At 34.8% G+C, this 16,043-nt stretch overlaps 1 protein-coding gene and 1 pseudogene across 2 annotated transcripts in view; both read left to right on the top strand.

The window, feature by feature from the left end:
* LOC108688480 (TAR DNA-binding protein 43) overlaps window positions 1-8,304 on the top strand; it is a 14,364-nt gene extending 6,060 nt beyond the window's left edge. Inside the window, exons 4-5 of one of the 2 annotated variants that reach the window (XM_018194753.1) lie at window positions 3,897-4,861; window positions 6,718-6,783. In XM_018194753.1, coding sequence (XP_018050242.1) covers window positions 3,897-4,847 — 951 coding nt within the window. In that variant the 3' untranslated portion in view covers window positions 4,848-4,861; window positions 6,718-6,783. Of the gene's footprint in view, window positions 1-3,896; window positions 4,862-6,717 lie in introns of both variants that reach the window. The other variant, XM_018194754.1, reaches the window with a different exon arrangement.
* Window positions 8,305-14,241: 5,937 nt separating this feature from the next.
* On the top strand, window positions 14,242-15,718 carry LOC108688481 (annotated as a pseudogene).
* Window positions 15,719-16,043: the final 325 nt, after the last annotated feature.

Raw genomic sequence — 16,043 nt, 5'->3', positions numbered from 1 at the left:
TATATATATATAAAGTTTCATAAAAATCAGAATTTATCATTTTGTGTAAGGTTGCCTTGTTAAAGAGGAAAATTTAAAAAATTAAAAAACACTTGAGATAGAATAGAAAGTAATATCTAACTTTCTAATATACCGGGTGTCTATACATCCCTTTTATCTCGGAAACAGAGCAACATTTTAGAAAAAATGTTTCAGACAAAAGTTGTATGATTTCGAAGTATACATAAGGTGGTGTCATTGATTTTGACCTTGAACAATCGTTTGAAAATCATGAAGGTTACATTGATTTTTCCAAATGATACACCCTATTTTTCATTGCATTTCTTGTAGCTTGTCTCGAAAGCTTTCCAAAACATTATAATCAATTATTTTTTTATTAAAAACTTTCTGAGTTATAAGACTTGAAAATTTCAACGTTTTAACAAAATACAAAATATCTTGTAAAACAATAATCTCTAATGGCCTTGATTTTGATAAATCTTATCCAGGACATGATCCTGAACAACATTCAAGAGATTTTAAACCATCGGACACACGTTGCGTAATACTAATGCCGGCGGTAGTGTAATTTTTAAGTCTCATAACTTAAAAAGTTCTTAATAAAAAAATATTTGATTATAGTGTTTTGGAAAGCTTTCAAGCTACAAGAATATGCAATGAAAAATCAATTTTAACCTTCATGACTTTCAAATGATTATTCAAGCTCAAATCAATGACCATTTTATGTATATCATAAAATTTTGTCTGAAACGTTTTTTTCTAAAATGCTTTCAGAATCGCCACAGATATGAAAAACCAGGAAAAGTCAGGGAAATTGAAATTGGTCATGAAAAAAACTTGGAAAAGTCAAGGAAAAATAAGAGGAATTTTGAACTTTACTCACAATCCCGTTAACTGCTCCTATTTTAAATAATTTTCATAGTTTTTAAATCTGTATATATTATAATTATTATCTATATATATTAATTTTCATAGTTTTTTATATCTAACGTTTATAGTCAAATATGTTAAAAACTTGTGCACTTTAAACGATTTTTAAAATATAATTAAAATTTATATTTTATTTAGTTATTTTATTTAATCGCTTTTTTTCGTCATAATTGCATTGTTTTTTTCCAATACTAATTTTTTATTTTTTATTGGCTTAAATTTGCTCCTAAAATTTTATTATGCTACTGAGCTTTTTTTGCGGTTTTAATAATATAAACCAGCTTTCTTACAATACTTGATTCTAAGTGTTAAAATTTTTTACATATTTTTATATTGGTCATGGAAATTTTCCATTTTTGTCTGAAAAACCTTGAAAAGCCAGGGAATTTTTAAATTTATTTTCTGTAGCCTTGGCTCTGTTTTCGTGATAGAAGATATATGGGTGATCTCAGACACTCGGTATAAGGCAAATTTTTTCTCATTTCGATTGCTGTAAAAATCTTTATGTATCTAAGATTATGTATTCTAAGATATGTACAGATATGAACACACGTGTAATATTTCAAGTAAAAGATGAAATGTCGTGTGAGAGACAATCGGCTAAAATTGATAAGAGCTTACAACTGTGGATATGGATAATACCTTATCTTTCTGTCTATTTCCATTTTATCACATAATGCTTTAAGCGAATATTTTCTCATATTCCTTGAATATGTTATTTTTATGTATATGAGACGTATTTTGCTGTGTGGTATAAATAGGTGAATGTGCGAACGGCTATAAGTGGTGGAATTATATAGAAAGAATGCAAAATGTCTGTATGTACGAATGTATGTTTATACGAGTGTGGTGCGTGAGCCATGGAGAGAGCGACGTTAACGGTGTGCTTGCGTGAACATGTAAATAATATAGTATGTTTGTGTCTCTAAAACGGTATGAGATCTCTTTAAGAGAGTGATTAATAGTCCTGTGTCAGAGGCATTGCAATGGAGAGAGAAATGATTCGATAAAAACATATCCAATTTAACAAATCTTAACGCGTCGTGTGTTATCTTTCTCAAGATTTCTTAAAAGTGGCCGAAGCTTTCGTAAGCCTCGATCACTTCAAATAAGAAAAAAAATCCTCATACTACCTATCTCGAAATATCTTTACGTTGATAAAAATTAAAATAATCGCTAAATTGCGTTAACATCCCAAGTACGCGTGAATGAGAATAATTATGAGGAATGTGTCGCGCATTGAGAGAGAATAATTGAAGGAAAAGATCGATATTTTCGTTTTTGAGCGCGCATATCTTCTTCCTGGATATATCAAATATTGTACGGATATGATTTTGTGTGTTGAAGAATGTAAATGCAAGACCTCGCAATCGCGTATGTGGAGTATGTCTCATGTCCATTTCTATCAATATAATTTAATTTCAATCTCAGTTTAATTTACTCTTTCTGATTTTTAGAACTAGAAGAAGATAAAAAGCAAGTTAAACCGAGATTAAAGTTAATCTACGTTGGTAGAAATGGACATCAGCCGTGAACCAATTTCTTAGATCCGAGAATCTCTTCGCGCGAGCTACCGTAATACGATGCTTCTGACCAATTTTGTGAGATTCGCGATGCGTCGTTACGATACGAGTAATGCTCTAAAGTCTCTCCAGAACGTGTGAGGTCACATGGAAAAAATCTTGGCGAGGCGATTCTAGAAAGAATGCATAATCATGAATGAAAAACTCGCGAATGAATGGTGTAATAGTTCATGACGTATCACGTTTCGCGGAATAGATTCTGCGCTGCGAAATCGTTTACGTTCGCGTGTTCCACTGGCAGGGTATCAACACGTATTCGAATACTGTAAAATAGAATAATTTTGATTCAAAATCGAGATAACTTTGATTCAAATTTTAATGTCCAGATAGCATATGTCAAAATCAAAACATAGACCGGTAATTATGGTTGGTTCTTATTTCAAGACTATTTTAAGCTAATATATTAATACGTTAATATCTTAAGATGCTTATATAACTGTCTTGTTTATGATAATATAATAATATAATATAATAAAACTGTACTTATATAATTGGTCTTAATAAACATAACGGTCTAACATTCTATAATGAACCGTTACTTAAGCCCAAGTCTTAAATCATAAGAAATTGATCAATCACAATCGAATATGAGAAGAATCGACTATTGGCCGATATTCATAATCTGTTTTTATTTTAAGACTGAAATAATATTTTAAAATCTCATCTTTTTGATTGGTTTGGATTCATGACATCTTGAGATTGGATTAAGATAGTCTTAAATATAAGAATCAACTGTGAATGATCAATTTCTAAATGGCTTTCTACAATAAGTCGTTAGTCATCGTTCACATCTTACTAGAAATAAGTCAGAATTATAAGTCATAAATTATAAGTCTTAGGAAACTTATATTCAAAATAAATCGTATTAGATCATTACGTTACAATATTTTAACTAATCTAAAGGAATATAGTTTTCAGGCAAATAATATATGATTGGCTAGTCATAACGTAATCTAAATTTTAAATTATAAGAAATGGAATTTGTTCTCCACGCAGTCATTGATCACTTATTGTTGCCTTATGACACTGGCTCGCTTACAACTCGCTCTTTTGATCTATTAACAGCTTATTGTAGAAAGCCTATAAGAATCGACTATGAATACTGCCATATAATCTTACTAGCATAAGACATCTTAAAGATGTTTTAATATTTATATGATTAGACATTCGTGCTGTCTAGACTTTTTTTCTTTTTTTTTCTTTTTTTTTTTTTTTTGAATGAAAGTTGTCCCGACTGGGCCAAATTATCTCATTTTACGGTAAATAATTTGAGATGTGTGCCGCGTTGTTACGGAGCGTTGAGCGGAGCGAATGCGATGTATGCTTCAGCATTACGATCAAGTCTGTATGTGATTGTCGAGGGCTGGTGTAATCTGGTTGCAGAATATTGATGGATTAATGATGGCACGTCAGTATGATACGGGTAAGCACGGTAACGAGTGCTACCGACCTATACCGGTGCACACACCGAGTAGTCGCCGAGTGCCGGTGTCGAAGCCGTACGTAGCCAACGTAAACTCGTCATCCGAGGCCACTGCTCCACCCCCGAGCGCGCCACCCCCGAGATACGATTCGGAATATGATTACAAAACCACTCACTACCCGTCATATCCCCCGAATTATCCTTACGACGATAACAAGTACAAGTATGAAAGCGGTAGCGGCGGCGGTGGCGGTGGCAGTGGTGGTGGTGGCGGTCAGCAGCAGGCCGCCTACAACTCCTACAACGAGAAGCCAACCTACGCCGGCTACGAGGACCCCGCCGCCTATGATTCTCGTGGCTACATGCCGCCACCGCATGCAAACGTCGCCGCGGTGCCCACTAATCCCCCGTATCCCTCCGATGCGGAATATGGATCGCGGTACTACAGCGAGGGACGTGCCGTCTATCCAGCTGACAATTGTCCGGAGCAGTACGACAAGGGCAGGTACAGCAATTACGGGTATGACCAAAGGTGCTACTATGACCAGGCTGACGGCCGTTATGCCGTCGCTGCAGTTGACTGCAGGTACGAAGTGCGTTATTCAGATGGGAGACACCCAGACAGCCGGCATTTGCCGGTCGATCCTAGCCGGGAAGCAGATTGTCGATACGTAGACAGTCGTGAAATGGACAGAAGGTACGTCGACAGTAGGGAACCAATAGATGGCAGGTACGCGATTGATAACCGCGAGGTCGACAGCCGCTATGCCGCCACGTCAGACGGTCGCGATCTAGTCGACGGTAGATACGCTGATCCATCGAGATACCCGGCGAAGGAGAACTATTATGATCGCTATTACAAACATCGGCCATCGAGGGATCACCACGTCGCGGATACGTCAAGATACTGAAGAGGAAAATTATCGTAATTACAATCAATCATGTTTTAATGGGAATAGTAGACTGTATATATGTCGACTCGCGACGATGATCTTTTCTCCCAAGATTCAGATTGCACATTCCACGTATCTACAAGCGCATATTATATCACGCATCTACAAGCACTACGAATGTTAATATTATTGTTATGTATTGTTCTCAACGTGTTATTTTGGCGGATTTCTTTGATATGGATACAAATTCGTACATAAAATGCGTTGAAAATTTGTGTGAATGAATGTTGGAAAGTATTCAGTATGTGGATGCGCGGTTTATTAAAATCAGAAATATTTACTTTATACAATTTTATATAAATGCACGTAAAATATTGATTATTTTAATTGAGTACTTATTAACATTTGACTTATCAAACACTTTTTTACTGCTGCGTTCATGTCGCACACAAAAGGCAGTTAATATTTTTTAGAGAGGCAAGAGATGAAATCTCTGATGATTATTTTGCTGATTTTTGTCTCGTATTATTTTGAATTTTATTAATTTAATATTATTCTGATAAAAATATATTAAAAATTGATCATGAATTATTTTAGAAATACCGAAAATAATTAAAAAGATGCGTGGTATAATTTTTGAAAAATTATAAATTTTAAATACATAAATATATATATATTGTACATTGTATTTTGTTCAAGCAATATGTCAAGCACACATGCATTTAATTTCATGATCTAAATTATCTGTATTTTAAAAATCGCAGTTCAAACATTTATTTAAGACAAAGATATATATGTAATAATATATTGTACAGATTATATAAATTTTTTTAGAAAATAATTGTAATAATTTTATAAGACAATATTTTTTTTATACCAATTAACTCATCTCATTATTCTGTATATTAAATTGAAAAATTAATAAAATGTTCATATTTTATATCAAGATTTGAATAAAACATAAGATCAATATGAAATATAAAATGTTTTTGTAATTACAAATAGCTTATATGGAAACTGATTAAAGAAATGGTATTATGTATAAAAAAAAAATAGAATTTATTTCTGAAATAGTATTATGTAAGAAAAATCATACGGTACGTTTAAAAATATATCTTAAAGCATTTAATAAAAAAAAATTACATATTTCTCCTTCAAAATTATGAGGTTCTTATTGAAAATATTTCTCGATAATTGTATGCACAATAAAGAGATAATTTAGATCTTAAAAGTAAATAATCGATTGAGTTAACAAAGAAAAAGTATTTATATATATATTCCCATTAATTCATGGTGTTTGTTAAATATAACAGATATGTTGTCTAATGGTAGAAATAATTAGTCTGAAATATAACTGTTCACATTTTATCAGATACGTACTTATTCAAATCAAGGCAGTGTAATGTAGCATGAGATTTTCTACATTGTGAATATAAAGAAACAGACATTGTACAGATTGATGCATGGATTTCAAGTGGTCATAGTGTTTAAGTGTTCATTATATAATATATGTGGATTTACATATAAATCGAGCCAGCCGGCGTCTTTTCTTGAACCGATAGATATAAATATTTAAGAATTTTCTACATAAAACTTGACGTTTAGTGCAGATTAATTGCAATCGACGGAATGTTAGAGTACTAAGCTGGAAGCGAGAAGTTTCATACTGCGTCTCTACGGAACATTGATTGTGTGTAATATGCATGTGATACACTCGATGTAAATTATAATGTATCTATGTTACGTATTGCCATTCTCTTGACGAACGCTACACGCCTTGCAGAGCGATTTCTACCGCCGGCGGTATTGTGAGTAATGTGCACTGTACGCAAGTTTTACTTGGATACCCGTGTAAACCTCGTACATATTTGATATAACATTTTTTTAGGAAGGAATGATACAGCAAGTTCCCTGCAAGGTTTTCGTCGGCCGCTGCACAGAAGATCTAACCGCGGACGATCTACGAGAATATTTCTCCAAATTTGGCGAAGTCACGGACGTTTTCATCCCGAAACCTTTCCGCGCATTCTCGTTTGTCACTTTCTTAGATCCTGAGGTCGCTCAGTCGCTCTGTGGCGAAGATCATATTATCAAGGGTGTCTCGGTACACGTCTCGAATGCCGCGCCCAAGTCCGAGGGAAACAATAAAAATTTTAATAATCAAGTTAACTCGAACATGAGGGGCGGCAGGGGCGCGCCGGGACCCGTCGATAATAACGTCCAGGGCAATTATCAGGGTAACCGTTATATGGGCCATTCGGGCAACAATATGGGCCCGAATGGCTGGAATAATCCGGGAAATCGCGGTAATCTCGACATGCCAAATCTACAAGCCCTTGGTATCACCGGTCAAAACAACGGTGGTGGTGGTGGAGGCGGTATGTCGAATCCGCTGGCGATGGGTGGTCTGAATCTATCTGCGTTGCCGGTCAATCCGGCATTGGTGGCCGCCGCTCTGAACCAGGCGTCCTGGGGTCTGATCGGTAATCTGCAGAACCAGGGAAACGACCAGGGTTATTCGAACCAGCCGGGCCCACCGGGCCAGCCGCCCTCCGGTAACAATAGTATTGGTAACAGTGGCAATTCTGGCTTTCTCAGCTGGATGAACCAAGGCGGCGGCGATGGTAATACTGGTAATCCCGGCACCGGCGGCCCCGGGCCGAATAACCCGAACGCGTCCCAGGGCGCCTGGCAGAATCACCCGGGTCAGCGCGACCAGAAGTCGAATACCTTTCTCAAGTACGAGTAAATTCAACCGGGGCCGTGGGTCTACTCGTAAAACCAAACGGATCCTCTATCCACGGGTCCCGATGCAACAACCATAACGAACGGTGGTAATTGATGAGATCGATGTTTTTCAAAAGCTCGTCGACCTCAGAAAAAGAAAAAGACCTAGAGCCTATAGTACGTTGACGTTTTTTCTAATGTTTTGCACTAATCACCACTGCGTGTATTATAATATTTCAAGATCTTACCCTCTCTTATTGGTTTGACAAATTAGCACAATTCCGTTCGTTTAGGTTTACATCAATTGTAGACGGATAGCTTCGATCATTCGAATATATGTGCGCGATTTTTGTGTCACTCTCTGATGTGAGCATCCGATGAATAGTGGCATGAATAAAATCAATACGTATGAAGTTGATGTGTGAGCAGCTTAGCTGTACAATGATAAGATTGCACGGTCGAATACATTTATTGCTTAGCATAATAATTGGTAAACGTGTAATTTACATGTACAAAGATACCTGATGAGATCTGAGTCCCAAGAAGACTTAAGCTACTTCATTTAGTCTGGATCTACAATAAGTGTTTTAAGCCTTAAACTATAAAAAATGGATGAATCGCAGTCGATTGTTCTCCTCGCATTCGACTGTAATTGATCAATCTTTTACGATTTCAGGCTTAGAACACTTATTGTAGATCCGTACTTATTAAACCCAGTGAAATGTGTACCAAAACAATCTTACTAAAAAAAAAATAACTGCCACATGAAATCCTTTCGCACATTCTCATTTGTTATTTGCTTAGATTCCGAGATCGCTCAGTCGCTCTGCAGCAAAGATAATGTGTGTCTCAGTACATTTTTTAAATCGCGACAAAGTCCAAGGAAACAATAACAATTTTAATAATCAAGTGAACTTGGATGAGGGGCGAAACGATCACATAGGAAATAATTATAGTTACATATAATTGCATCTACATCGTTTTTCCATTTTATTTAAGTATACATTTTCTCGACGAGCAATTATTAAATTATTGGAAAATCGGAAATAGCTAAAGTCTTTTTTTGTCACAAATCTCTTTAATAGAGGGGGCTTTAATAAATACTTACTTAATAGTGTTTATTGAGATTCTGGCTTTCTCTAACTATAACTACATTTTTTTATTTAATTATAATTAAATTTTGTCTCCTTGTCTACATCAAAAATTTAATGTAGGAGGAGACTAGATTGATCACCTTAGTTATGAGAACTAAATTAGTTTGTAACTAAAGCGATCGATCGAATGGGTGCAATGTGGTAATAGATGGTACCCGTGAGACCAAAGCCAATTATATAATTTGTTGTAACGAATCGAGAGCCGCGCCGAATTGCTAGACGTTTTTTGTAAAAAGCGTAATGTAATACAATGTATAACTTGCCATCGCGTTTTCAAGCTGTTTAGAATATTCCATTTTCTTGCGCATTACTTTTTAACGACAGATTCCTTATTTATTTTAGAATCATAATTTTTCCTTGATATATTCCAGAGATTCTAGATTTGCGAATTTTACTGCTGCGGGAATAGACAGTTGCATTCGAATCAGGATACTTTACTTAAAGCTGCGCAGTCATTTCTGATATTTTTATCTTCCTTATAACATCCTTTAGCAAAATGTTTGGGAAGCAACTTTATTTTGTAATTCTATATAATATATTCACCATTATACGAGTGAAATATCATTGCGTTATTTTGAAGAAATCTGTTTCCAAATATTAAATAACAAATAAAATGAATAAATGTAAAATGTAATGAACTGAGATAGTAAGAATTATGAAAAAAAAGATACATTTTCATGTAGAGAAATAATTGGAATTAAAATCGAAAATTAGTATTTTAGGCATTAAGTGGATCGAAATTTTTTTTGTGTGGTATCTTTGAAATAACATCTTATTCTATTTTGCAGCATTCTTTATCTGCGAAAAAAATTTCCAAAATGTTAAGATTTTTAGAAGGAGCGTACAAATTGCGAATGATATGATTGCCTGAGAGAGAATGTATGTATGAATCAGAATAGCTCGCAACATAGAGAACACTTGATCGTAGCTATCCGTATTGTATATTATTATCGATTTGAACTTATGTTTCAAATATCTAAAATGTAACACATAAATATAGCTTATTATGTGAGAATTTTACATTAGTGTGCAGGTGTGTCAAAATTATTGATCGATTGTGTGTGAAAGAAAATCGTTTGAATCGTTTGATCAGATTTTTCCATTTTAATTGAGTGATTTGAAAAAAAAAAGGAAGAGAACCTGTTTAGATGTCTTATATGTCTGTGTATAATGTGTCATTTGAATGAAATATCCTTAATGAAAAGACTTTCGAACTGTTTCCTGATTGAACGATAATGAAAAAGATAGCTTTACTGGTCGAGAGTATTTATTTTTCAAAGAAAGAAAGAAAGAAAAAGAAAGAGTCATAGCATGAGGAAGGATGCAATTCACATTTCACAATTATAGTCAATAACTTTAACATACGAAATAGCGTCGCAGTTAAACTTAAAGACCGCATTTGACACCGCGATATCACTGTATACCACGTTAAAAGAATTATTTAGATCAACTATTTCAGAGAGTACACTAATTATCTCTTATGAGTATATTAATTGAAAGAATAAAAAAATATATAATCCTTCTATATAAGAGATGTATGTACTGTTGTGCTTTTTATTTTATCGTACAGTGATTTTTCATCAGTTTCCTTCTTTTGAACGCGAGATATTACTTAATATACAGTTCTAATGATAATACTCTCTCACTCTTTCTCTCTCATTAGCGTGAATTCTCGTCGATATACGTGTTACGTATATAGATGAGAAAAGTCTCCTCTAACTTTGAGAATGTCAAACTGGATTGCTCGATAAACACATGTGTGTATGACGGTTGAATGTATTTGTTAATGGTCGTCTAAGAACTACAGGCGTGAGTTTTTATTACTAGCAAAAGTGATAATGTCGTTTGTTTAGAGCACTGAGAACGCGTGTACTTGGCGGAGCGAGATGAAGAAATGAGATGACTGAGTAATATAATACATAAGACGAACGGGGGAATACTGCGGTATTAGATGAGAATGAGCAAAGTCGTCCAGTATGTATCTGATATATATGTAGATCGAGAGGAGATTGTTTATATACGTAGTGTATGTAAAAAAACTAAATTATATACACACACACACACACACACACACACACACATTTCAACGAGGAGAGATAAACGATGTAGAGTTGGTTGATTGCGCATTCTGCCACGCTATTAAGTCTATAAATTGTTAAATCGATCTACATAAAAGCTGTGGTTTAAGACAACTTTTAACAGACACTGGAACCGTACCAAGCTTGTCACTGAGGCACGAATGTTCGCGCTTTAATTTCCGTAATGTCTGAAGATATTTTCAGGGAAAACGTAGTTCCTTACAATATGAGAAGTAAAAAAAAAGTAGGATAAAATAAAATAACTTGTATAAGAGCCATAAGAGGTAAAATAAAATTGTTGATGAATGACTGTACAATGAATAATAGTTGATCAGCTCGAACATTCGTGCGTGAGTCGTCGCGATTATAGATCTACGTGGTCTGACAATTATGTTTATAGATGCAAACATTTCTTTCTGTTATCATCTAGACAATGTTGGGAACACATTAGATGTGCATTCTTTTATCTTTTTGCTATACTTAACATAAGTTTCATTTTAACAATGAACCTTAATGAAGCTTATGAACAATATACTGAATAATCATTGTTGCAATTATTTAGCAAAATAGAATCAATGTTTTCTTTAAAAAAAATAAGAAAAAAATTGCGTGTAAATGTCGTTAAATAAGATCATATTTAAAAAAATAAAATACATATAATTTACTTAAAAAAAAACTTGAGTATTTTTATCTTGTTTATTAAACAAATAAATTGTGTTCATATGTTTGTATTGTGTTGTATTCGTATATATATTGTATGTATTTTTAAGTGAATTTTGCCTATGAATTTAATTGTCAGGCTACATATTTCAAATCGTTTGAAATAGCGATGCCTACGACACTATTGGCATCTTCTCGTTCCTGAATCAGTGAATTTTTTTTCGCGCGGGATGAGAGTGCTCACTGCTCAAAGGATGCCTTGCAAAACGATTTGGAAGTGATCTACGAAATATGTAAATACGGATTGATATAAAGCAATTTTAATATCGCTCATAAAATGTAAACGAATTTTATTGTAGAATTAGCTGCGCTCTGTAAATCGCTCGATATTGTTGTGTCCTGAGAGAGGGAGAGAGAGGAAATGAGATGAGATTGCGTGACGAATCCGAGATTCGTGTGTCATGAAACGTTGTCGTGTGAGAATGTTGATTTTGATCTGTCGATTTCGCGGCTGTTAGAGGGAATTCGAGCCGCGTCGTGGAAGAGCGCGCGGTGAGGAGACCGTGATTCCGGCATTCTTTTACACTTTTGAGATACTTCGAGATATACAGACGAATGTGAATTGAGATTACCGTGGATTTTTTACGTGTATGAGAATGATCTCATGATTTTTTCGCGTACCACAATCCTGTCGAGCAAAAGAGAAAAGCGTCCTCCTGTCCACAGCAATATGCTACGCGAAAATCTTGTAGATGTGAAATATTAGACGATGGCATTACATTTCCCAATTCTGCCGACGGTTTTGTCGTGAAATTGTAAAGCGTTTCCCGAGTTCGCCGAGTTGATGCGAGAATACTCAATGCTCTCCGTAACGTTCTCCGTTGATTGTAGTGTATGTTAAATTATGCCGAGAATAAAAGACCCAAGCATCGTGGGGTACCATAGATTCCTTTAAATGCGAATCAGCGATGCACAATTACACATCTGCTGGCTTATTCCAGAATTGGTAGACGACGGATATGCTTGTAAAATTTACTCCTCAGTCGCTTACGTGCTAATAATTTTAGACTATAATAAAATCATGATTAGTTTCTATAAGCTAGTAAAAATAAATCATATTTTGCAGTTTAATGATGTTTTCCAGAAAGAGACAGTGATTATAACAGTCGTGATTATGTCATCTTTGTTTAACATTGACCGATACAAGGATGTGATGATTTCTGTATTATATTGTGACATCTTTGTTTCTTGCTGGAAAACATCTTTAAATTTCAGAGATAAGAATGAATGAAATCATCAATTGTTAGATTTCAAGTAGATTTTTCTTTAACAGAATTAAATATTGAAACTGAGATTTTAATTTTTGTTTTTGCCTAGCGTTGTGAAGAACGATAAGATCAGTAATATTTTTTTCGCACCAATTCTGGGACAGCCAGGGCCTGTATTCTGTACACACTTGCCGACAGTTGTTGGTGTCGTTATATGTCGTTGCGAAAATATTTTACATGGCACAAAAACGACACATGACGACACTAGCAATTGTCGGTTGGTGTGTACAGAATACAGGTCTAGGATATCCGATTAGTTAAAATTATTACAAAATCAATGTTTTAATTAGAGATGCACCGGATATCTGATAATTTTTCCCGGTGCATCTCTAATTTTAATACAATATATGTCCTCGAACATGAAAAAATATTTAATTTGTCCTGCATAATCTGATATAATTCGTAGCAAAAACTCTCGAGATTTGCGTGTATAAAGTTTCTAATTCTTTTACGACTTTGTTCACTTTATCGACTTTGTTAAGGAGCAGGTCGCGCATTTAATTAAAAGCGACGGATTTAGGGCGATACATTTATAATTGTAAAACTGTAAAATGCGAGTGGGAGAGTTTGAAAGGTAACATGACAGAGCCGCCGGTAGCCGGCCTTCCGGCGATGGCTGAATGAAGACGATGACTGAAGGTAAACGTAAGACTACGGAAACGTCCGCTGATCCTCGAAACAGGTGATTACGATCTGACATTATTTCTCTTTCATGATGCCTCACCATCATCAGCGATCAAATAGAATAATCATCTTCATCAACACTTTGGCTTTCGCAATTTTCGAAAAATTAATTTTCGTCTACCGATTTTTTAAATATTTTTTTCTAAGTCATCATCATCTGCGCGTTTGCCATATTCGCAATATTTTCTTCCTAAAACAGAAAAGAGATTTCGCTAGTTGCATACATCTTTTGGAACTTGGCCCTTCTTTCGAATGCTTCGCGTATTCTCTTCTGTAAGAATTTTTATTGAAATGGGATTTCTTGTTAAAAAAGAAGCAAAATAATGTGATAAATGCCAATTGACTGGTATTTATCAAATTATTTTCTTTCTGAAAGATGCGGTATTTGTTTCTGAAATATTCATTTGTTAATAAATAAATTTCAAAGAATGTCAGACGCTAATTTTTCTCAATTTTTGTACAGTTTCTTCAAGGTATGAAGAAATCTGTTACCAATTTTAGCTTAAATTGAATCTTTCAATTAAGAAAAAATGTTTGTTTTATATGCAAATACCCGATTTTACACATTTAAAGCATGTTTAAAGTTTTTTTGCAAATGGAATTGTTTTCTTAATTATTATTAACTATTATTATTTTAGTGTTTTGTGTCAAGCTTTAAAAAATCGAATATAGACTCATTCTTAAAAAATACTGCTTTAACATATGTAAAATCAGATATTTGTATAAAATAAAAAGTTTTTTAAATGAAAGACTCAATTTAAGCTAAAATTAATAACAAATTTCTTCATACTCATCAAACATAAATTACTGTAAAAAATTTTATCTTTGAGAAGAATTAGCGTCCGACATTCCCTGAGATTTACTTGTAAGCTTTCTTGAGAATCTCTATGATATGACAATTTTTTTGTATAATTTAGTCGATGGTTTTGAAATTCATGATCTTTTTCGTTCTCTAGAAGAATGAAAAACCGATGAGGAATTCCCCGCGTTTGTTAATTTGGTGCTGTTGCTTCGCTAAACAAGTTCTGTCTCTCGTGCAAAGTTACACGCGATTCATTGCTTCTTTTAACGTTTTGAAAACACATTTTGCCATAACACGCGTATACAATCCGCGGCCAGTTAACAATTCTCACAGATATCACCAAGCGGATGAGATTGCAGGCACACTTTTCGCGCGTTCGCTATCTTAGAGTGCGTTCCATTTCACGTATTATGCTTATGATGTACTATCGTTTTATCATTTATATTCTTTAATATTCGGTGAACGATAAAGATAAAATGATGCATCATGCACATCATGCGTGAAACGGAAAGCACCCTTAGTCGCGACCCACGTGTGAGAGCCATGGAGCTGAGGTACCAACGAGATTTCGGGAAACGTGAGTCTCTGTTCTCTCTATTTGAAAAAAAAAAAACCCAATTACACACATACACTATGGCAGTGTTTATCCCATTTTCTCGTCCATCCTGAAGTAGGACCAGCTGTCGAGAGGCTTGGAAGCTTCCAGAGAGTTGGAATGTTAGTACTCTTAGTAGTTAGTTTGGTCCCTTTCCTCGAGTACCCGGTGAACACTGGACACTAATCCTGTACGATTCTGTTCAACAGCCTGGGTGAATATGTGGATGGTTGATGTCCGTGAACGTACCTCTTGGATGGAACAAAAAAAAACGAACGAGCAAGTGTTGGCAAGTTTTTGAGATGCAAGTGGTGGAAAGAGCGAGCGAGAGAGAGAGAAAGAAAGAGAGGTGAAAGGATCTGGAGAGTAAAAGGAGAGAGAGAGAGAGAGAAAGGAGTATATATTTTTGCAGGCTAATAGAATTTGGTGGGATGATGATGATGATGATGATGGTGATGATGATGATGATGATGATGATAATGATGATGATGATGATGATACACTGCGCCGAGAGAAGTTGCTAGACAAGTGTGGAGCGAGTGCTTTTTTGAAAGCGTGGGGAAATTTTTTTCGTAAGCGTGACTGCGAAGCACAACATAAGTGAAAGTCGGATACCCCCGCTGGACGATTTAATGTCTTAACGCGGTTTTGCTTTCAGATTGCGAGAGCGTACGTCGCGATCTGTGGCGGTGGTTGATCGCGATTTAATCCGTGCTTGCTCTCGCGAAAGAAGAGACAGATAGAACACCTGAGGCAGACGCGGACGTAAACTTACGTTTGGAAAAGTCTACTTAATTTTGGAGAGGTCTACTGGCCTGGAGATGTACATGACAAGCTGCGACAGGACAATGCGTGCATGATTAAAGTAATTATTATTATATTACCGTACAACTTGATTTTGTTCTGAATTAAGTTTTAACTGATTTGACATTTTTAACTCGACTTATATGGGCAGCAAACTTGATTGAAACTGAATATTATTATTCGTTAAAAATATATAAAATATTGTGCATAAATAATTTTATTGTATTTATTATTTAATTTCTATGTAAATTATAGATATTTATATAATCTATGTAATTTTTCAATATGCGCCTATTATTAAATAGAAATTGTAATAATTCGTAAAAGTTTATTTTTTTTTAATTAACGCAAATACATATAAAAATCGTTTACATATAAAAAT

The sequence above is a fragment of the Atta colombica genome, unplaced genomic scaffold (assembly GCF_001594045.1).
Source record: "Atta colombica isolate Treedump-2 unplaced genomic scaffold, Acol1.0 scaffold233, whole genome shotgun sequence".
Lineage (NCBI taxonomy): Eukaryota > Metazoa > Arthropoda > Insecta > Hymenoptera > Formicidae > Atta > Atta colombica.
The sequence above is the reverse complement of the archived record's forward strand: the minus strand, read 5'-3'. Positions and strand labels throughout refer to the sequence as shown.